This window comes from Nyctibius grandis, chromosome 4, assembly GCF_013368605.1.
Source record: "Nyctibius grandis isolate bNycGra1 chromosome 4, bNycGra1.pri, whole genome shotgun sequence".
Lineage (NCBI taxonomy): Eukaryota > Metazoa > Chordata > Aves > Nyctibiiformes > Nyctibiidae > Nyctibius > Nyctibius grandis.
Window position 1 is genome coordinate 82,966,823 of NC_090661.1, and position 23,641 is coordinate 82,990,463.

Sequence of the window (23,641 nt, forward strand, 5' to 3'; positions counted from 1 at the left end):
TCCACGTCAGTGAGAGTCGTGCGGAGCCGGTTTCGCGTGCCCGTGCCCGGGAGGACCCCGCGCTTGGCGGCCTCGCCGGGACCGCCGCCGCTTCCCCCCGCCGCCGGGAGGGCCGGACAGAGGGAGGGCCGAGCCCTCCCGCTCGCGGCGCCGCCCGCCTGACCGATATGTGAAGCGGCCGCTGCCGCGGGGAGCAGACGCCGCCATTTTGGATGCGGGGGTCAGTGCCGGGCGGCTAGTGCCTGTCGCGATACTGTCGCGACGGGGTGGCGGGAGGGAGGGAGACTGTAACGGGGGAACCGTGCGGTGGCGGCGGGTGGCGTGGACGGAGCCGAGGCAGCCTCGGGGCGAGCCGGGGGCCGGCCGCCGCAGGGGGTGCAGCGGCCTGGGGGGAGGGTGGGCCGCAGCGGGGGTTGGCAGCCGCCCCCTCCGCCCCCGGCCGTGAGGTGACACGCGTGACGTCCTGCCCGAGGCGCCCTACGGGGCGGTGGGCGGCCAGGCGGAGGGGGGCTGCGCGCCTCTGGGCAACGACCGGCCGCGGGCTGGAAGCCCGAGAGAAGAGCAGGGTCAGGGCTCGGAGCGGGACTCGTGGCCGCCCCGCAGGGCCCGGGTGGCCGGGCCGAGGGGGCAGGTGCCGGGTGTGCGCGGCACCTGCATAGGCCTCCGCTTACCGTCCGCGAAGTTGGGTTGCTTAAAAATCGGTGGAAACAGAGACTTTTCCCAGCATGTAGCCGGCTTCTGAGCTGTTGCAGGAGGAAGGCTCAGAGCTAACGCAGGGTGTCCGTTATGAGTTCAGCTGGTACCATGTTTCTTAGTTTGAACACATGAAGTAACTGGAAGGAAGAACAGCCCCCCCCTCCATATTTACTTCAGGTTTCATTTTTACTCTGCAGTTTTGACAGGTAAATGTGAGTTGGTTTCTCTTCTTGATTCCCAGGTGCTATCTCACTGTTGCAACTAAGTGTGGACACTTGCAGAGAAGCTTGTCCTGCCTTCCTTTTTGATGGGCCACCACTGTCATGTTATTGCTCCTTATCTTTTAAAAGGCATTCTTAATTGCCCAGAATTTTGGCATCACTGGAATGCACAGCTCCTTGCCATACTTACAAATTAATGCTTTCATATTATTTTTGTCCAGGCATTAGTAGCTAGCCTTTGGAGAAACATCCTGAGTTCTCTGAGCTTTTACTGCTGGTGATGTTTGTTGCAGAGTAGGCATTATCTAAAAAAGCCAAGCAAGTTAAATTTCCTGGCAGAGATTCATGTACCTTCTGTGTGCGGTTTAGAAGGAAGAAAAGGAGCTTTTTCATTGTCAGCGGGGCTTCTGGGTAACCTAGCTAGCTCTGAGTTAGGCAGGAATTGTTTGTGATTCATGGACTGAAGGGTGTTGTGTGTTCTGGTTTGGTAGCAGTGTATTGTATCAGGACTCGAGTGGCCAAATCTAGGTTGGAGACTATATACATTATTCATGCGTTATCATAAAGAGTGCAAATTTAGGTCAATGGAAGTTTACTTTGAAATACTACCTTCCTTGCATATGTAGTGATTATGTTGGTTTTTATTATTGCTATTTGTTGGAGTAGTTTCGCTGGGTTTGAGTCAGTTACCATAGCTGAAGACTAAAGTTAGTGATAGGAAGAAGTGACGTGATGGAAGCTTGCCAGACTTTGTCACTTCTGGTGCTAACTCTTGCTTGTTTCCAGGAGAGTTGCAGACATTTCCCTGCAGGGGAGGGAGTGTTTCCTAAAAGCGTACCTGAGACTTCTTGTGGTAATACCCAGGAAAAATTTGGGTTCCTATGCACTGGGATGTTTTGGGGTAGTGTGTTCCAAGGTTGATCAGTGGAGTGTTCAGTGCACGTGTGAGATGACATTTGCAGCTATAAATCTTGTCAGTGTTTTTATATCAAGATTTCACATCTGATACTATTTCAGGAGTCTCAGAATAGTGATAATTACTGTCCATAGAACATTGCTGAAGGCTTTGAGAAGCATATGAATGTTAGATTTTGTTCTTTTATGGTATGCTCAGGCATCTCACTTTTTCCACTCATAGTGTTCCCAACCTCGTTAGCAGTGAGGCTGTGAATGCTAACAGCTTCCCTGTTTCTCATGGTGGGCTGGGCAGCTGTGTTGCCTTGGTTTGGTGCTGTCATTTTCACTGTGCTGCCTGTCAAAGTTCTGCACAGGAGCGCAATCTGAGGACTTGTCTGCAGATCTAAGCAGATGTATGAACCTATCATGAGAAAGAAACAGGACTTTATGTAGGACTAACTGCAGAGATAAGAAGCATTTGAAATTTAATAGTTACCTTTCCTGTTTTTTCTGCGTAACTCAAGATCACAGAACTTAATCCATTTGTTTCTGTACTGAGTCCACTATCTTGTGTTTGATTAAAGATTGCTTTCGAGAAAGGCATCCAGTCTTAATCAGGAGACATCAAGAGGTGTTGGAACCATGGCTTTCCTAGGAAGGTTGTTTCAACTTTTTAAATGATCTTCAGCATTAGTAGTTAACCTATCCAACCAACGCTTGTACAATATCGCACTCGTCAGACCATACCTTTCTAACATTAAGCCTGAATTCATGTTAGCAATTTTTTGGTATGTTGAACAAACATGTAGTGGTTTTGCTTGACTACCACCATGTTCTCGTAAACCCAATTGATTATTCAGTGCTGGTCTGAATCTTGTAGCTTTCCCTCTGCAGCTTCAGAGCATTAATTTCAATCTTAAAACTTCTTTCAATATAGTACATCTGTACTGAGCTCTAAAGTGTGAGCAGTTGTTGCTTGTGATGAAGATATAGTTGAAGCAATGCATACTGAAATTATCTGATAGTTTAAAAGGGGTAGGCTTTGGGAAGTGCAGAGTTTAGAAAAGCTATTCAATTGCTTGAAATACACTTTTAAACATTTACAAGGATGGATGGTGCTTTTGGTGGGTTTAGCTTACAAGGTGCATCTCTGAAAATAGTTGTCTGGCTTTCCCCCCCACCCTGTAATTATTTTCTGTTTCCTTCTCCAGCACACAGCTGCAAAGGTCCTTTGCGTGAATGAAGATAGTTGGCCGTGGTTTACTTTGGAATGTGTGTGTGCTATTGCTTGGTTAACTGCAAGCTTAAATGTAAAGCAGGATTTTCCCCTGTCTTTACCCAGTGTTTGTGGTGAAGTGGGCTGTATGTGTGATGTTCAGAGAAGATCTGAGAGTGAATTTGTGTCTCCAGCATGATAGGTTATTTCAGTTGCATTGGACCAGTAATTTTTTTGGCATATGTAAAGGGAATTTTTGTACTTTTGAATAAAGCTACATTTAATGGAATCTGCAGTGAGGGAAGGAGTGCCTCAAATAGTTAGCAATGAAAAGATATAATTGCAAAAAAAAAAACACCCTTAAGTTTTGCAGGATTGTAATATGTCAGGAGAGCCCTGCCAAGCAACATGGATTTTTTGCACCCTAGTTTGAAAGGATCCGCACATTTATTTTCCTGTCAGGTTAAAAGGAAAAGGTGTGTGATAGAAGTTTGTGTCTGTCGTCTTCATATTTTACTGCTTGGAGATAACACCATGTTTGGGAACAGCTGAGCGTTGTAAGTCTCCTACATCAGGAAGGACTAAGTTTAACCAGATTTTCCATCTTGATTCTTTTAGGTTACAAGTAGAAGAGAAGAAATGGGAGTCCTAAAAGCAGATTAGGTAGTATGCAGAATAGCATTTAAGCTTTGGCATCACTTTAAATATTGGCAGAACTATTGTATCTGTGTATGTGCAAGGCATGGGATACATATGTCTGGTATTTCTTTACATGTTTTTCCAAATCAGGTTGGAGGAGTCTTTGTTTCCATGTCAGTTTGCTAAATGACTGGGATGGCACTACAAAGTTTACATGCTCAATAAAGTATTTCCTCAAAAGTACTTCTGTGAACCAGAGTTTTGATCCCTGAAACTGCCTATGTAGAAATATGGGAAATGTTGGTTACTGAAAGAAGAAATAAATAAGTGAGGAATTTTACGTGAAGGAGAAAATCACCATTAATGCCTTGTACTAAAACAAAGGCAACATACTGAAGTAGAAAAAATTGTGATCAAGGGTATTTTTATGCAATATTTTGATGCAGCCATATGAATAATATATGGAATAAGTTACTATTGAGGATGGGAACATCTCTCAAGCATTAGACACGTGAGTAGAAAGAATATGTGTAGTTCTGTTATATACAGCTGTGGAGGGAGGATATGAACCTTTGTCCTTCAGGGCACAAGCAAGCTACTTGGCAGATCTATTTGTTTATTTTCTGAATCATCTTGTAGTGAATGAGATAAACTATTGATCTGGTCTGTCATGGCAGTTCCTATATTATAAAATACTTCTGTCTTTGCCTCTAATTCATTGTGTATCACTTAGGAACGCCATTATGTATAATTAATCTAATGAAGTAAAAACCAGTTTTGCCATAAGATTATTCATCCTATTACAAACATATAAAAAACGGAAACAACAAATCTGATGCTCTCCCTTGATAGGGTATTTTTGTAATATTTTGCTTTCTTTCCATTATTTACAGAGTCCTGAAGCAAATTAGTCTTTCACTGAGAGGGTATTTGTATATTTCAAATCTTATTGGTAATTCAAATGTGTTAATTATGGTGAAGCCTGGCAGATCCGGAATGTATGCTCTGAAATTTCTCTGATGCTGTTTCTGAGGTCTGGAGTATTACACTAAAACTGTTTCCTTCCAGCTTTGCTTTTGCTACATAGACAGAAATCTTTCTCGTATTCTCTGTGTTTTATTACTGCCCCCCCCTCCCTGCCCAATTGAGTTCTTTAAATGAGCCTGTCTGATTTGAGTGTTATGATCAATGTTTCATCTGTTTTCAGTCTTCTGCATCCCTATGGATGGCCTGTTGTGATTCTAAGCTGTTTTCCTCATTTTCTTCTGAAAGTCTTATTACTTGGCTACCATTTCACTAAATCCTTCTCATTTGCAGACATGGTATCATCTGACTCTCTGGCCTCTTCATAAGTCCTGTTTATTCTTTATAAACAGTTGTGTGTATTAGTTCCCCTCCATTCTTGTTTCTTTATGCTTAACTGTATCTGGGCTGCAGCTAGTATAGAGAGAACAATCCTATAGTAACCCACTCTGTTTCTTTTTCTCAGACCATTACAAATATTTTTTGCTTATAAAATTTCTTCCCCCCTTCTGGCTCTCTGGGTACATCAGTTTAAATTTTGTCCTTTAAGACCTCAGGCTACGTGACAGTAAATGTCTGCCTTTAGCTTTCTCATTCTTTCTCCCTGTGTTCCATCCAGTTTTGTCTCTAGTTTTGCTCATTTCTTTGTGGGGTCTTACCCATTACTTTTTTACTTGCCTGCTTTCTTGAAAGCTTTTTTTATGAAGCAAGTGTGAAATCAACATCTGTTATGGATTACTTTATTTTGTCAAAGTTTAAAGTCCCAAAGAGTTTTGCTCTGGCCAGCTTATTCAAGCCACTGGTGCTTATTTAACAGAGTACAAGATTGGCTTTGTGTTCTGTGTAGAGCTGCGGGACGTTGCATAAGTGCTGGAGATGCGTGTGTTATTCCATTGTCATGGATGTCTGTCCTGGTACCCTAACGCTTTATCTTTCTGTGAACTTACATAGACTGGAAAAAAATGAGGAATGTGCCTTGGCAAAGTTGTCTCTTGCTTCGCAGATGCCCTGTTACAACTGACTGACTGTTCTCATGGTCTTGAAAACACACTCTGGAAAAGTGTCTTCCTTTTGTCTTCCTTTAGACAAAATAACTGTGTTTGTCTGCATGCACAAAACAAAGATCTGAAAGAGTTTCTTGCATCTCTGCAGGCCTCCTGCTTGACTAGCGCCAACTTGATGTTTCACTTGAGGAAGAGAATGATTCTGAGGGGCTGGAGATTAATTTGAATTACCTCTGTTTTCAGGAGTGTCAGGATGGTGGATAAGAACATTTACATTGTACAAGGTGAAATCAACGCGGTGGTGGGAGCAATAAAGCGTAATGCCCGATGGAGCACTCACACACATCTGGTAAGTTATGTTGAATTGTTGCTACCTGTTCATACTATGGCAGAAACAACCTGGTTTTAGAAAAGTACTTCCTTTTTTTTTTTTTTTTTTTAAGCACTCGTTATAGTACTTTTGTAAGTAAAGTTGGAATAACTTTCTACATTGTTTCATGCTGAGCAGTTTTGGCTTCTTGTGTGCAAGTAACAGGTACAAAGCTGGAAATCTTCTACCTATATACCCTGTAAACAAAAAAAACCCACCTTGTATTCCACATGGGAATCATCTCCTTTAAACTTTTATTGCCTGGTATGTCAGGGATTTTGAATATATAGTGTTATTTTATTCAGTAGAATGTTTTTGTATATCTTTTGTGCCCTCTTAGAGAAGACAGTCTTCATCATGAAAGCCATGAAATTAGAATTGGGGAAATCATTATATATAGGGTATTTTTTAATTTTTCATATGGCATAGTATCTTTTTTTTAGCTCTGTTTTGTGACTGCTAGCTATATTCCTGACTGAAACCAGTTAATAGTTTCAAACCTGTTTTGTTTAAAGCCATTAACAGAATGTTTCCAAGTTTAATGATGTATTGGTCAGTTTATGGCTTCCAGAGTGTAAATGTGTGCATATGGTGTACTGTATCTGTGGTGCACTTCAGAATGTCACATGAATAGCAGACGACTGTCACCCAGCACAAGTGGTTTCAGTTTGTCAAAGGGCAGGGCCCTTTTTCTTTCTAACAGGCGTTTCTTCACTAGAGCTCACTGCCACCCAGTAGGAGGTGTTGCTGCAGATGTATGCAGCTTGGAGAAACTGCTGCTGCTCCTTATTTTAACATTGTAAAGATAGACTAAGGCTAAAGGATGCAGCTATTCATATAAATTTTGCGCTGTGATTCTTTCTTCAAGTTATTTTAATGGCACCAAATGTCATTGTATTTCTGTTCCCATTACAATCTGCATAGATTAACATTATAGCAAATCCAGATGAGCCATTTCAAGATGGCATGAGGTAGATTTGCTCTGAAATTTATTGAACAGCGGAAGGCTCATCAGAAATACTTCTAAGGACAATAAAACCAAACCAGAATGCTCAGTCTTGAGTCTGTGCTTTGACATTTGAGCTGTATGACATTGGAGAGCATTAGCAGGAAAATAAAAATGCTTCTCTTGATTTTGATGGAGTAAACGTGCTGACAGTGATAAACTCAACTCACAGTACTTATGTGAATGTGAAGGTGAGATCTTTACAGACCCATTATTAAGGTTTATCTTCAGGAATATGTTTGCCTCATTAATGATTCCTTCCTATATATAACCTATAGGATGAAGAAAGGGATCCCCTGCTGCATAGCTTTAGCCTCTTAAAAGAAGTGCTGAATAATATAACAGGTAAGCTTATACAGAAATCAGCAGGTATGTATACCTGCTAGGGTATATGCAAATAAATGTACAGGTGTACTTGTTTGTCTTATTTACTATCCAGAGGTCCTACATTGAATAACAAGAAAAGAGCACATACGTATATACTTTTAGACAAATAACACCAATGTAAACTGGTACACGAATACCACTGCTGCCATTATCTGGAGATATATATGTGTGTGTATGTATAATATATTTTTGTGTGTGTGTGTATATACACACACGTTTATATATATAAATATGCATGTTTCTTCAGTATACTGAACCTTGTACTAATATATGAAATCTGGTGTATTATTATGCATAGTCTTTCTGTGCTTTGTTTATGCTTTCTGCTCTGTGAATGATGGGAAAAGTCTGCTTAGAAAGTAGCCTCCCATTATCTGTTTTCTCCTCACTTTCTTTGGTTTGTTGGTTTTCATCATCTGTTATCAGTAATAAGTGAAGCACAGACTTCACTTTCCATTTGTATCTCTTAAATCTTGAAGTGAAAGACTTATTTTGTGACCAATTACACTGAAAGGAACTGGAAATCTAGATTGATTATGGAAGTGGAACACAAGGCTGTGATGTGTATTCTGACCAGTTTTTTTTTCCAAACCCATCTATCTCACCTTTCCCCCCACATTTTCTCTTTTTGTAGTTTCAGGAGTGATTGTTTAAGTGTAACCTAAGTATATGTTGAGAGTCTGGAAGTAAGGCTAATCCTGAGCTGCGTGTGACATTCTGCTGGTTCTTCCCAGGATTTGTCTTGCTGATTGTGATATTTGAAAGTAAACTGTATTACTGGTCCCTTTATTACTGTGAGTGTTCAGACCTGCACTCAACATAAGTTTGAGATGGACTTTTTGCATTTCTAATTGCAAAGCATGCCCATTCTTGTGTCTGTGCTGAGCCTGGAATCCCATATGTATGTTTCTTAGAAGTACAGTAGTGCCGCTTCCAGGTGCTGACTAGAGATGCTGAGGACACGTGCCAGTTCTAAGCCCTTATTCCTTCCTCTTTTGTGGCTGCCTGTAAGTGTAATGCTTTGCTTTTCTTTGCCAGGTGAACTTCCCTTGGTTGTGAGCAAGACTCTTCTGTCAGGTCATGACATCTTAGGGAACTCCTGCACAGCTTGCATTTCTGGATAGTATCTTTGTTCTGAATGTTATGCTTGTACCCAGCCTACGTGACAGTCTGGATTTGTGTTTTTTTGTAAGCTTACTCATCTTCTGTACATATGCATACAGTCATCAAAAGTGTTTTGGGAGGAAATTTTCCTTCTCTCCCTTCTATGAGATAAAATTTTCATTAAAATAAGACTCCTAAGTTCTTTGCCATTATTGCAAATATCTCCTATCATCAACAAGAGCAGGGAATGTCAGGATGCTCAAATAAATGCAGTACAAGTAAATGTCAGGGACTGGCCATTTATCTTGAGTAGCTAGATACAATGTGCTGTTGACTTGTTGGGGAAAAAACGCAAGCCCTATCTGCTTGTGTTAGAGAAAGCAAAGTTTAATGTACTGGGAGATTCAGAGACTACCTGTGAGTATTACTTGTCATGTAAGTGTGGTTCATGCTGAGATAATAACTGCTTGTATATGGGGCTGATAGCATGTTGGTTTGACTACATGGGGTTCTTTTAAACAGGTAATTTCAGCTTCAGTGACTGCTATTTACCGACTAGTGTCTTGAGATAGAACATCATTGCTATGCTCCATTTTTTTCAGTTTTAGACATGGACGGGTTCCCAAGCAATACTTTGAACAATATAGAATCTCCTGCATCATCTTCCAGGCAATGAAAAGTCCAAGCTTAGGTTTTTTGTGGGTGTTTTTTCTTTTTTGCCTAGACCTTCCTTTCATGTCTCTTTCATTAGCTCATGGAAACGCATTGCTTTTATATTTAAATTTATTCAAGCTGTAATCTTTGACATTTGAGTTAGCTTTTAGTACAATTTTGCATTTATAGTAATATATATTATGTATTTTCTCAGTCCCCCAAGAACCCATTTTAATCTGTTCTGGATGCAAATTTCAGGCTGCCTTGTCCCATCTCCCCTCTTGCTCTCGCCCTCCCTTCCCCTCCCCCATGGAGCATGTTTGATCAGGTGTGGCAGGAATATCCACTGTCAAGCTGCGCCCTTTATATTAGTCAATATTATCCTTCCTTCCCTCCCACTCCCTTCATTCTCCTCTGGGTTTTACCAGTTGATTTATAATTTTGGAATTCTCATCGGAGTCTGTAATACAGTTTGTTCATTATTTAACCAAAACCTGTTTAATGAGCAAAGAGAGGCAATGTAAATGTTAGGCATGTTGCAGTGGAGTACCTTTTGTTCTCCTCTGAGCTAGTGGGTATTAACTCTGTCATGACTGTGATGCTGAAATACCCTGGTCAAGGGTATAAAGATGCACCGTATGCCTCCAGCAGCTAAAGGTTCCCATTGCAAAGTATTGCTCCTCAAGAGTAACTAAACTACATAATGTGTTTTATTTGATTACCAAAATAGTAACAGTTTGCCTGCAACTAAGTAGTGGCATCCCATCCCATTGTAGTGTCTAAATGGGCTCTTGAAGGACGCATCTAGAGAAGATGCTGGTGCTCAGCACAAACAATCCCATGATTATGGTAAGAGTAACTTCACTTCTACAGTTCAGCATACCTAGCTAAAGGCCTTGGACTTGAATTATGTGAAATGATGTTGCTCTTACAAATTCCGACGGAGAAACTTAATTTCTGTGGCAATTTTATGTAGATTTATAAAAACGGTTTAATAATTTGAAAATGAACAGCATGTCTGCTCTGATCCACTATCATTTGGTTTATTGTATGCCATTTTTACACTTTTATGGGCTGCATATATTTTAATTATTATTGATAGTAGTTGCCTGAAAAACAGAAAGGAAAAATAGAGGTTCTGTCATCTTGGGTGATGCATAAGTTACCCCAGGATAAATTTGATAGCTGAATGCTTGTTGTACTAAGATAAGCTCTGTAAGACTAAGTTTGATGTGGTGTCTCGTATTTCCAGTGCTTAGAAAAGCAAAAATCGGTGTCCTGAGTTATGACCATATGGAAGCAGTGACTGTCAAGTTTGTCCATGCATGCGAGACTGAAATACAACTACATCTTCAAAGGATATTTTTAAACTGATGGATCTAGGGTCACTGTCACCACAACTTCCATTTGACTGCTTTTTAAAGTAAGCTAAGTACCTAGAAAATGTGTTTGGATGTTGCGATATTTGTTCATTTTGTCAGTTTTGTTATGGATTTAGGTCAACAAAATGAAACTTTTGACATCCATTGATAACTGAACATCTTCTTTCATGCGTGTTTCCAACTTCGGATGCACTTGAGCTCACTAGGGAGAGGTTTTATAACCACAAATGGCTGGAAATATGAATTAATTATAAGCCTACTTTTCCATGATCTGATGAGGATTGGGTTTCCTTAAATCATGCTGTGGCTGTTGAAGTCTTCCGACCATTCCAGTATGATGTAGGGGTAAGAGCAGGTACTTCTGTAGTCGTTCTCCTTATTGCAGAATTTGTGCTTTGCTCTGACGGGGGTGATGAGTAACCAGGATTTTCGTGACTGAAGTACTGCTTGCTGGTGTGTAGGATGGCTCTAGGATAGAAAATGAGTGAATACAACTGCCTTGTACAAGTCAGCACTGCAGTGGGAGAAACAGGTGTTTGTGGAAAGTGTGTGCATCAAGAGTCTATTTAAATAAGGTTTAAACTAGGTAAACACACCTGTGAAGAGGTGCTTGTGTATATTTTAGGTCCATGAGTGCCAGACTGGAAGGTTTGAGTCCTTTTATCCTCTGGTGGTTCGGAGTTAGTGCATTTAAACAGAAGCTGCAAAGTAAGCTGTTAGAAGCACTCTGATTTCATGCACATTCATGACATTTTAAATGAATGCTTGTACAGTGGGTTGAGAAGAATCTTTTCATGGCTTATTTCAGACAAGAAGCTACTGCAAATCTCCATCTTTAGAGGGCTGGCTGGGGCATTAAGAGCTGGCTAAAGGTCAAATGACTGTAACTGTAGGAGAACCTTTGCCCAGTGTACTGACTTAATATACTTGTTACTGTAGCCATCAGTTTTCTGGTATGTAGATTTGATTGCACACTCATTTTCTCATGTCTGAGCTCTAGAAACTCAGTTTTTAGGGAAAAACTGACATTCTTGTAAAACAATACAGGAATTTTATCCTGACTTGGGATTAATGTCTGAACTTTTTCTGAAAGATCTAGTTTTATGAAGTGGTAGATTGGTAGTAAATATAAATATGTGGCCTGTTCTCAATTCTATTGCAGTCCTGTTGAATAGAATCTGAGATATTCATTGTGGTCTATTCAAGTTAAGAAATCAGAAAAAAAAATATTTTTTAAGAAGTGTGGGAATTAGATTATATGGATTTGTGTTATGTACAGTGCTGCAATGCTTGTTACTTTGCACTTTGCAGACAAGAGCAATGGAGCAATGGCATATTTTATTTATTATTTATATCTTGAGTTTCTGCAGGAAGTGCCTGGACTTATTAGCAAATAACAAATATTGATGAACTGTAAGCTGTGATACTTCTGCCTTTGCGTTGAAGGATTACAATGTTACCTAGAGCAGACATTAAAAAAAAAAAATCACCTAGTCTTTTTTCTGTTGCATATCAGCTTCATGTAAAAGATCTAGAAGACTCACTGGTCTCCTAGATTATGTCTGTTCTATGATAACTTAAAAAAAAAGTTGTGTGTTTGTTTGTTTGTTTTGGTTTTTTTAAATAACAGGTATCCATACATGTTAACTTGGTATTTTGGAAGACCAGGCAACTCAGGCTAACATTTAGCTTTTGTTGCGTTCTCTAAAATTTTTTTAAGAATGAAAAGGGTGTAAGAAAGGTTAGGGGATTGATAGAGTAAGTTTTCTTCCATAACTTTAACTCAGCCTCACTCTAATTAGTGGATGGCAATACAATTTTAGTCCATATCGAATGACCTGACACAGTGTACAGAACTGGTAATTAATTTCTCTTAATATTTTCTGTCACCTTCTTACTATAAGAAATATGAAGATCAAGGTGACAACCTTAATTTGATGCTTTGCTTGCAGGCTGAATCCAGACTTGATTTTTGCGAATTGTGTTCAGACGCTGTAAAAGTTGTAATTTTAAAAGCAAGTTCCTAGTCTTCATGAATGCAGGCATCCGTCTAAGTGCACAAAGTGTAAACCAATGCAGTATTTTTGCTTTGAAGCTGCAGGTAGTTCCAAATACTCTCTTTGAGAGAGATTAATCATCTTTTTAATCTCGCTGTAGCATCGAATGAATCAAATGACTGTCTTATGGCTGACGTCTGAATTTCCCTCAGATAATAGGTTTCTATTGATGTTTTTGGCATAGATTTTCTTGGTGTTACTGGAGAAATAATAAACCAGACTTTTCCCAGGTGGTTGCTAATTTTGTACTTTACTTTCTAAGCGATTTTCCTGGAGTGACACCAGTGTGCCCTAAGAATGCAAGCTGCACTGGGAGGCTTGGGATGTGAACTTCTCAAGCCCAAAACTAACACCAAAATTGTCATAATTTCACTTAAGATTTAGTTTATTTTCTGTATGAAGGAAGAAAGATGAGGAATGTGCTTGATGAAGAATAACTGTTAGTATTTGTGAAGCTTGTAGATGCACCAAGACAAGCATCATAACCTTTTCCAAGGCTTTTCTGTTGTGTGCAGGACAGCATTTATGCAGAGTGTGGAGAGTCAGGTATGGATGGGGGTCACTCTGAACCCTTAACTGATTCCATTGAATTGTTCACTGAGCCCTTCAACATAGGTTACTGAATGAAATTGGGACTCCTGAGAAGGGGAACCTTATAATTGAGAGATTGTATAACTAAGACTGAACAGGCAGAAAGGGCTAAACTGTGGTTGTGTAACATCCTTAAACTGATAACATTTTAGCTCCTGTTTTCATCTTCTTTTTTTATCTTTCTGAGTAGTAAAAAACTTACTGAATAAATTCAAAAGAAGTGGAGTGACTCTGGGAATATCTAGAGCAAAAAAACCCATCCAACCCAGTAAGATGGTCTTCACACAAGGTATTTCTGCATTTCTCTTAAAGTCACAGCCTCTGAACTATCCCTTTTGCAGTCCAGCACCACCACCCTTCTGATACCACCTAAGCATCCTTTTAATACAGTTCTTTGTGTGTGATGTAAGACTGGAGCTTGGAGCTTCACTGTCTTCCATCTGTGCATGGCTAATGACTGGCAGGTACAGGCAGGAGGTGGTGCTGTTGGAAGAAATTGTTTCCTGATCCCTAATCCTTAAGGACCCAAGGATTTAGATGGACAAGCACTCCTGGCTGTTGCTTGGCAGAGTTCCGACAGTGGGCTTGTTCTCTAACACCAGCCTTCTGTTACCACTGCAGGGCTGGGCTCTGAAGAGCTGCCACATGTGCACAGTGTGCAACTGACTCTCTCTTGTTCCTCGCTTGTTGAGCAATTACTTTCCCACTTGTTGGGCACTCCATTATTTCCTTCAGTTACTGCTGCTGTGTGAAGTGGAGCCATAAAGGAAATGGTACACACATTAGAGGGCAATAAATTGCAGTTTGATTTGGTAGAAAGGCAGTACCAGATGCTCCTTGAAGTTAAGGTTCCTCTTAAGTAATCCATAGAGGTTTTACTCCAGGTTTTTTTGATGATGATGTCTTTGTTTTAGTCAAGACTAGTTAAAAGGAATTGTGGCCAATTAAGAGATGTTAAGGCTATTTGCATTACAGTAGAAGCCCTCTGGAAGTAGGATTGTACATGAAAATGCTGAATTCCAGTAGAAGTTTTTTAAATATATAACTCTTCTGTCACCTTTCTTTCTTTTAACTGTCTTCTCACTAAACTGCTGCCATCTAACCTCTTAAAAACAATGTCTCAAAGGTGATTTACTTCAAAGCAGCAATAACTTGTGTCAGAAAGTGCAGGTGCATATTTATATTGTTGCATAATATGTAATAGGACTGCCAAGAAGCATTGGTCATACATACACAACAAGCATACTGAAGCATTCCTCACCTCGAAGAGTTCCTAGCTTAAGAGGGTAGAAGCAGAAAGAAGTCATTAAGTATACAAAGTTGTTAAACACCTGAGGGTTTTTCTTAATGACTACCTCCATTTGTCCTTCAAACATGCTGTTGTTGGCTGATCCCTAATACGGTTTATAGCAAGATGTGAGTTTGAAGGAGAGGTTTGAAAGAAGATTCAATTGGGCAAAATGTCCTTTTTTCAGGAATAGTGCAGGGATGTGTGATAAAGTACTGCTTCACTCAATAATTAGTGTGAAAGAAAAAAGCCAGGGAGAGGTAGAACAGGAGGAATTTAAAGTAAGTATTTAACTAGCAGAGTAATGGAGAACGTTGTTAATGTTGATTGGTTGGGGAATGTTAATAGTGAGGGATATACAGTCGGTGGCTTGCCTGTTTCAGGTAAATTTGCAAGAACTTTTTCTTCTTAAGGTAGCTGTACCTAGCTTGCCTGCTATCTGAGTGTTGTAGAATAGATTATTGCTGAAGGTTTTTCTTTGCAATCAGGAAAAAAAATTTGGGAGTGAATGGAAATCTGTGAATTTGTTAATAGAGTGAGGAAGGCTAAATTGTTAGTGAGTTAAGTGTATGTAAACATTCTAGGGACAGTGAATCAGTACATGTCATCACAAAATTGTAGGAAATAAAACCCATCTTGAGAAGGAACATTTACCAACTAGTCATAGTTATTGTAGAAAATTGATAGATCTATGTTAGCATTATATGATGTACTGTATCCATGTGACTTTGAAATGCCATTGGAACCTGCTCTTGCTTTGGACTCCTAATTATATTTGAACATTTCTTGTTTAGTTTAAAGGTACGGATAGACGCAGGCTCCTCGTCACTTGAACGTCATGCAGTGAACGTGTCCGTGCTCTTTGCATGGTGCAGTTGTGAAGTTAAAACTTGTCAGTTCAAACTACTTTTGTATTCAAGCACATTGTGAAAGAGGAGGTGTATAGTTACGTGACAGGTGAGGAGCAGGGTGAGACATTATGACCAAAAAAAAAGACAATGTGAGATGGGTAGAAAAGTAAAAGTAAAATACGTTAGATGAGAGCTTGCATATATATGCGATAGAACTAAAGTTTGGGGTGATACTGGCTTTAGCTATCCTGTTAAAATGAATAGATTGATCAACTATTTCCATGACAGATTATGCTAATGTTTTTTGCCCTGTAATCACAATCAAGCAATTGTAATACTCAAGGGGTGCACTTGCTTAATGCTTGTTATCTGAATATGTTAAATTCTTCAGTGATGGGTGGTACTTTTGATTGTTTGCATCTCTATCTATACCCTAATACAAGCACTTCAGAAGTTCTCACTTCCAGTTCTGTCCTTGTAACAGTAAGCTGAAACTTATTCCTAGCCATATTGAACAGTAAGTTATAAACAGAGCAGTCTTTCTGAAGTGTGTGCTGCCTTTGCTTGGTGCAGGAGTCTGAATGCTTGCATGACTGTAAGTAATTCTTGACATGTGTGGTACTTAAATGAGAAAACAATGCTGTTCACTTTTGATCGTGTTTGACTTAATTCTGGGAGGAAGTTTTTTATTAAAATGTGTCTTTGTGCCCATTACTTTTCAGAATTTGTCATTTTTCTTGATATAGTGACAAAGTCTGCCAAGTGGCTGTTGAATTAGATTCCATTTACCTCTTGATTAACTACTGAAATAATTTAGGTGGCAAATTGTAAATATGAGGTATTGTTGAAATAAATCAAGATGTGGTTGTTATCTTGATCATGGTGTATTGAAGGAGAACATTCTACTAGATCAGAGTATAGCCTAGGAGAGGGGCTTTATTCTAGAAATAAAACTAATGGCAGTGGTAAAATATGGTTGCTTATGTAAGCATCTTTAGTGACTGCACTTAGGAACTTGGATGTTCTTCAAAGCAGGATTAGACAGTTTATAGTGGCCTGTTATAGTTCTGTAATAACTGAGATGGCTGTCATGGCAGCATGGGAGGAGACATCATTAGCTGTTTTTCACTTCAGTCTGAGGTTTTCACATTTATTGTTCAGAAATACTATGTTTTTCTTTGCATACTCAGCTCTTAGTTAAAACATTTGTTTTTTCAGTGTCTGAAGTGCAAATATATTCAGTCAGACTTAAGATCTAACAAGCACTATCAAATTTTACTTCTGTGCTTCCCCTCTCTTAAATACATTCTGCCTCAGTATGAAATTAGCACTTCAGATGTGAAGTGATCAGGCTGGTACAGGGAGTGGGGAGAACGCACTCCTGGGAATATTTACTTTGGTGATGATGTACACAAAAGTGTAGGAAGTACATTTGCTCAAATATTTACCAGTCTGTTAAAATACAGTCAACAGGAAGAGACTTCAGTTGAAACAGGAGTACTGTGATATTGTAGGAAAACTAGATTTTGGTTTGGCAAAGAGGTAAGTTCTAAATAACAAACTTTTCTGAAAGCAAATGACTTCTTTGCATGATACAGGAGTCTGAACACTTTCGTCATGAAGGCTCTGCTTCATTAAGAACATAAGGGAAGAAATATCCATGTTTGATAAATTAAAAAGTAAGCTTTTATTGGGGAAAAAACTTTGCTAAGGGTGTTGGAAACATAGGAGAGGAAGAAATGAAAAGATTCAGACATTGTAGAAAGCAATAGAGCAACTCTAACAGAGTAGCTGAATGGTAGTTTAATAATTGAAAAAAGGAGTTTTTTTCAGAGAAAAAGAAATTGCTGAAGAAATATATTATTAAATAATGGGGGGGGTGGGGGGAGACCATCATAGGTATCCTGAAATAATTTAGTGGTTGTTTGGTAATTGACTATTAAAGGTTTGTGTCAGAGGCAACATCAACTTAAGTTTAGCAAACTGTTTTCTCCCTTCCACTTTTACTAATAATCCATTGTAATGCCGAAAGTGAAGTTAATTCTCATTCAGCTGCCTTTAAATTGTAGTTTCTTTTTAGATGGAAGTTCTTAACGCTATTGAGTTTCGCAACCCATACTGGTACTTGTCCACATGCACAAGACCCATGTGCTGCAGTGGAAGGTCACACACTCCCTTTCACTCTGCAGGAACAGCAGGTGATGGTACCAGCTGTTCACATCCCTGTATTAGATGCCTGAATTTGAGCAGCTGTATGAGGCTGCTAATAAACTCTTAACATGTAAAGCAGTTCATATTTTGTCCACATTTCACTTGATCCTACTCAGCACCGGCCAGTATTTTTTTTTTTTAACATCTTTCAATGCCACCCATAGATGCTCATTTTCTTTCTTGTCATGCTGGTCTCCACTCCTCTCGTATGATGCTTGAAACATGTTCCAGTGTTACAGATTTGAAAAGGAAAGGGTACCAGAAAACATGCAAATGTATAGGGTTTAAGGAAGCAGGAATAATCTCTCTAGCAAAAACATTTTGAAATTTTAAAGTTTGAATGCTGTAGTGAAAATAATCTAGACTGTTCTAAAGGATGTACTTGTCCTTAAGGAATTCTACTTTTGGATACAAACCTAGGTGGTTTTTTGTTTGTTTTGGAAGAATGGGTCAAAAGTGCTTTTGTTCTGAGGAACATCTGCCTGCATTCAGCTAGCTGAAGAGGTCTTGTTATGTCAGTCTGCTATTAAAAGAAGGCTGCAGTGGTTTTTAATTCCACCTCGAGTAATAAAATTGGCCTGGCCATGATTTTTGATATATCCACAGCTGATTTCAACTTGTGCTTTTTATTTAAAAAGCTTATTTGTGACGTGTTAGGACCCTCTGTTAAGCCAGTTAAATAAACGGTGGAAAGGTTGAAACTGCCTGTCTGCACTTTCCAGAAAAGGGGAGGAGGGAGCCAAAGGAAGGATATTTACAATTTAAAACCCTTTCAGCTCCTCTGTTCACCTCTTCCTCTTGTATCACTGATTTAGCTCCTGTCTCCTTCTCTGGAAGACTCATACTACCTAGAACTGAGAAATACCTTGGTTCCACTGACTGGCCACCAATGTGATGACAAAGCATTATTCTTGCTAATAAGATTTTGAGAGGTGACTTTAGTGTTTTGTGGTTTTTGTGTTTTGTTTTTCCCCATTGCTGTAGTCTCAAAAAATGCACTTTGGAATCGAAGGTATATTGAGGTAGGAGCTGTGGAAAGCATTTTTTTAAAATCTGGAGGTGGGGAAGAGAGTTTATTTGGTCCTTTGCACAAAGATTTCAGGGACCTTAGAAATTCAGCAAGAGCCAAGATAATTATCAGAAGTCAGGTGTTAAGTATTTTATAAAATTATGAAAATAAAAGAACCTAGCTGCGCAGTTAGGGTTGGAAGAGAGAGCATGAGATCAGAAGTATATGGTAGAATATAGGAAGAATATAATTTAAAATAGGAAAGTGGCTTAGCTCAGGAGAAATAAAGCTAGCTTTTCATTAGATCCTATTGTTATTGCTCCACAACTCAACTCATTTTAGCTGGTCATCATTCTTAAAGTGAACTATCTGAAATCTAGAACAGATTTTCCTTGCTTGGTGTGTGTTGCTTTTCTTCAGCAAAGATGGCACAATTTTTTTTTTTTCCCTGGACGAGAAATTGGCTCTCCCATGGCAGATTAGAGCTGTAAGCTCCTTGTTTAGCATCCAGCCTATTTTCAGACAGCCTTACAATTTCTTTCTAGATACCCAGTATTAATTGCTTGAAACAGACAGTTATTTTTAACTACATGTTTCAGATTTTTAATTTTTTTTACTGTTCAGGTGTCTCTGTCAGCCATAAAGAAAGCAGTTGAAGTAAATAGCTGTATCAAATGAAGTACCTCTTGTCCCCAAAACTGCTTCCAAAATAAACTGAGAATAATGCTTTTACACATTTTGTCTCCTTTAAGTCTAAAGGCAAGCAAGAGAGGAAGCATGGATTAACATGTAGTGATTTCTAGGAGCTGTTCTCTGCTCAGATTCCTCTGTGCTTGGGTTGACTGACAGGGACATGTGGCTCAAGTGCATCTGGAAATATATCACTGGCAAAATTTGATCGGGTAAATATAGCAGGAATGGGCTGTCAGGGCAGGAGACAGATTGTTCTGGGAAAGGAAGTGCTGTCTGTCTGTTGTCTGAATAACAATTTTCTATATTTCTGAGACTTACCTATTTCTTTCATTGTAGCTAAGGTACCAGAAAGATCTGATGTATTTGTTGTGTTCTGTTGTCATGTGTTCTTATGGTGGGAGTGTTACCAGAAATGGTAAAATTGGTAGGAGTAGCTATAGAGATCTGATACCACTATATCCTATGGCGTTTAAATAGTAGTGGCACGCACTTTGTTCTAGTTTAAGCTCTTTTTGAAAATAGGCAGTGACATCAAACGTGAAAAGTAACTCCCAGAGTTTCAGGACATGGTAATACTGAAGAATCCTGACTTTTGATTAGGTGCAAAATTGTTTCTAGCCCACAGGGTTCCAGAAAACAAACAAACAAATCCAAACAAAAAACCACCAAAACCCCCCTTGAAAATGAGCTGAAAGCCCATATTCTAAAATTCTTTTCTTTTGTTGGCAGTTGATATGTAGAAGATGAGCAAGGATAGAAAAAGCCAGTTACAAGGCTTTCCTCCAGCAAAAGCTGATTGGCAAAGGCATAAAGCTTCTCGAACCATTCTGATACTGATTCAAGTCTGAACACAAATTATACTGTTTGTGGAGAAAATTGAACCAACGGCGTTAGAGAGTGGCCCACAGAAATCTATGCAAGCATGGGAGGGTGTAGGCTGTATTTTAAACAGAAAAGCATAATCATGGGCAATGACACTTAAAATCTTAACGGGTGCAAGCAGTAGAAAATGGAACAATAAATTACAGACTTTCTGAAGTTTATCAAGGGAAGTTGGAGATGACTACAGATTGGAGGAAAAAGAAAAACCCAAACCCTACTTAAACATCAGTAATAGCTGACTATGCTTTCTCTCTCTCCATAAAGCATTGAATAACTTCATCTATACTATTTGCAGCATATTCTTGATTCATTGGGCTGTTTTTTTCACCCGCTTGCTCAAGAGTTTATGGAAAATGGAACCCCTGACAATTTTGTGCATGGTAGCTGCCTACAGTTAGTTACTGACTCTGTAGCTTGTCCTGAGAGCTTGCACACTGCTTCACACCGTAGTGAGCTCGCAGTCTGCTGCCCTGTGATGTGGCTGTGTCTGGGGTGGGGTTAGCAACCAACAGGTGCACAGCATACCACATGAATGTGGAGGCAGAGAATTTGTGTCCAAGGGCATTGGGGGTAAATAACTGTAGTTGCAAAAAGTGTTACATGAATGCTAACATTTTCACTGAGCAAAGAGTCTGTTTGAAAATCTGCCCCACAAACTTCCATATAATAAGCTTCAATTTTTATCCTCAGAAGTCTGAAGAGCTAAACTGATGCTGGAATTTTCTTTGGCATATAGGAAAAAAATCAGTAGTTTGCTGGAGGATGCAACTGATTCAGACTAGGGGCTGTCCAAAAACTTCCTGTAGTTACAAGCTGTAGTATGAGATATGGGATTCTGTGCTTTTTGGGGTAAAACATGCATGACTAAGTAGAGAAAACTGTTCTGTCAATGTACAGTGTTCTTCAAAAATATTTGTAAGGCTTCAGGATTACTTCATTATTTCTTCTGATTTTACCAGGTCCAAATACTGTGCTGCTTGTCACAACTTACGCAGGGATAAAACCTCACCATTTCTCATTCACAGAGCCCACTCAAGACTTGTTACTTCATTTACTAGCTGTGTCACATAGCACACCTGACTTGCCTAGGCCTTTTGCAGTGTAAACCTCATCAGAAGGAACAATACATTTAAAAAGAAAAAGTCTGTGCTCATCTTACTATTGCACTGTTGCTTGCATGCATGCCTCTTACCCCAGGTGTTCCAGCTTCCAGCAATGGAGTTTTGAAGTCTACCCCTTAGAAGTCTGTTTCTCTTCAGACTGCCCAGACGCTGTTCCTCAAAGCCCTTTTAATCTAGTTCTTTATTCCATTTTATTTTTCCTTTGACTGACTCACTGTGGAATAAAACTGAAAGGGCTAAATTTCATGTTGCAGGTGAAATTTCACATCAAAGGATGCCTGTGTTGTCTGATCATCTGGTACTGGTAAACTGTTTGTTTTTTCTATGCATCAGCTGTCAGTATGTATGGCAACGAACTACATTTTAATCAGATATCTAACAACAGAAATAAAATAAAGCATAACCTAAATTCAGAATATATTATCTCTGCTTATGTGTCTGCCAGCATTTAATAAAGGATGTTGTTCCTTTCCCTGACATTTGTATTTTGTTTTAAAATGGAAGAGTTCTGATGTGAACTAAAGGCAAGAAGCTGAGATTGTCTACAGTGCATTAAAAGTGTATTAAAAGAATCAAACTGTGATATTAAAAAGAATTGCAGTTACTTAAATTTGAAAGAAATCTAGAAGGACCAAAGCACAAGGAGATTATTTGTAAATGGCTTTGAAATTGTGAAGTATTATGCGCAATGAAATATGGAGTAGTATTAGGAGGCGTACAAGAGGGGTGTTAGTTTGAACAAGCATAAGAAAAGGGGTATCAGTGTATTAGCAGAGTTTAAATTTCCCACAAACACTTAATGTTTCCAAACAGAAGCCCAAGTATTCATAGTCTGTGAAAAGCAATCAGTTTTCTTTGACTTGTTAATGAGCAAGATGACTAAATGTCTTTAAAGCAGTAGAAAATGTACTGATTTCTGTTGCTTATTTTACTCACACACAGAATCACAGAACGGTTAAGGGTTGGAAGGGACCTCTGGAGATCATCTAGTCCAACCCCCTGCCAAAGCAGGTTCACCTAGAGCATGTTGCACAGGGTTGCGTCCAGGCAGGTTTTGAATATCTCCAGAGAAGGAGACTCCACACCCTCCCTGGGCAGCCTGTTCCAGTGCTCTGCCACCCTCAAACTAAAGAAGTTCCTCCTCATATTCAGACGGAACTTCCCATGTTTCACCTTGTGCCCATTGTCCCTCGTCCTGTCACTGGGCACCACTGAGAAGAGTCTGGTCCCCTCCTCTTGACATCCACCTCTAAGGTATTTGTTAGTGTTGATAAGATCCCTTCTCAGTCTTCTCTTCTTCAAGCTGAACAGACCCAGCTCTCTCAGCCTCTCCTCATAAGAAAGGTGCTCCAGTCCTTTGATCATCTTTGTAGCCCTTCGCTGGACTCTCTCCAGTAGTTCCTTATCTTTCTTGAACTGAGGGGCCCACAACTGGACACAGTACTGGACTACATACCTCTTGCATGGAGTGCTCTTCAACATTGTAAGGGAACCAAATGTGGATTACAAGTTGAAGCAGGAAGAATAATAGTAGATAATTTATGCTAGATGAAATTGGAAGGAAAGGAAAGAGAAAGATTTGGTAATAAATGAAAACCAGAAAAATGCTCAGACTGCAGTTTTGGAACAATTATAGAAGGTTTTGGACCTACTGCTGTGAGGAAGGTGACTAGAACAGTCAAAACTATTCTACAGGAGTGTTTTCTGCAGGGATTTCTTCTGGGACGACTGTTCCACGATAATAATGTCTTTGCTCTGGACGTGTCTGCATTGATGATTTATTCAGGATGGCTGTAGAATTACATATAACTCTGATCTAGCTGTGTTGATAGCTGTTGTCATGTTAAATAGGAAGCATTTAATCTCTGTATATATAACTATTTTGCATTCTACAACAGTCAGTTGTAACTGTCTAGGTAATACTGAAAGCTTATGGTATTTAAGCCTTATTTATTGGCAGTAAATGCTGAATTGTTAACCTGTTCTGATAATCTCAGCTGTTTAATTGTATGAAGAAGACAGTTGAAACCTTTAAACTGTTTTACTGTTTTAGCTACTAATTCTGGGACAAGAATGTACGTAAGATGATGAAAGGAACAAACAGGGACATGTAGGTATATAGAATCTAAGTGGGAGCATGGTTACTTTGTTCTTGACCTCCTCTTGAACACCTTCTAGGTGGTAAGCTGTATGGGAATGGAGATGATCATTGCCTTTGTGAGATACCTTAGTGTCTGGTATTTTCTGAGCTGAAATTCCGCTTTATGAAAATCACCTGAAGTATTAGATTAATCTTTCAGTCTGAGCCCACAAACTTAAACTGCACAGAACATTATTAG

The 23,641-nt window shown here is 39.5% G+C and overlaps 1 protein-coding gene across 8 annotated transcripts in view; it reads left to right on the forward strand.

Annotated features, from left to right (window-relative positions):
• Positions 1-23,641, forward strand: part of GBF1 (golgi brefeldin A resistant guanine nucleotide exchange factor 1) — a 107,923-nt gene continuing 84,282 nt past the window's right edge. For 6 of the 8 annotated variants that reach the window (XM_068400000.1, XM_068399993.1, XM_068399994.1 and 3 more), the window contains exons 1-3: positions 1-220; positions 5,940-6,045; positions 7,351-7,417. In XM_068400000.1, coding sequence (XP_068256101.1) covers positions 213-220; positions 5,940-6,045; positions 7,351-7,417 — 181 coding nt within the window. In that variant the 5' untranslated portion in view covers positions 1-212. Of the gene's footprint in view, positions 221-5,939; positions 6,046-7,349; positions 7,418-21,556; positions 21,607-23,641 lie in introns of those variants that run through there. The other 2 variants (XM_068399996.1, XM_068399997.1) reach the window with 2 other exon arrangements.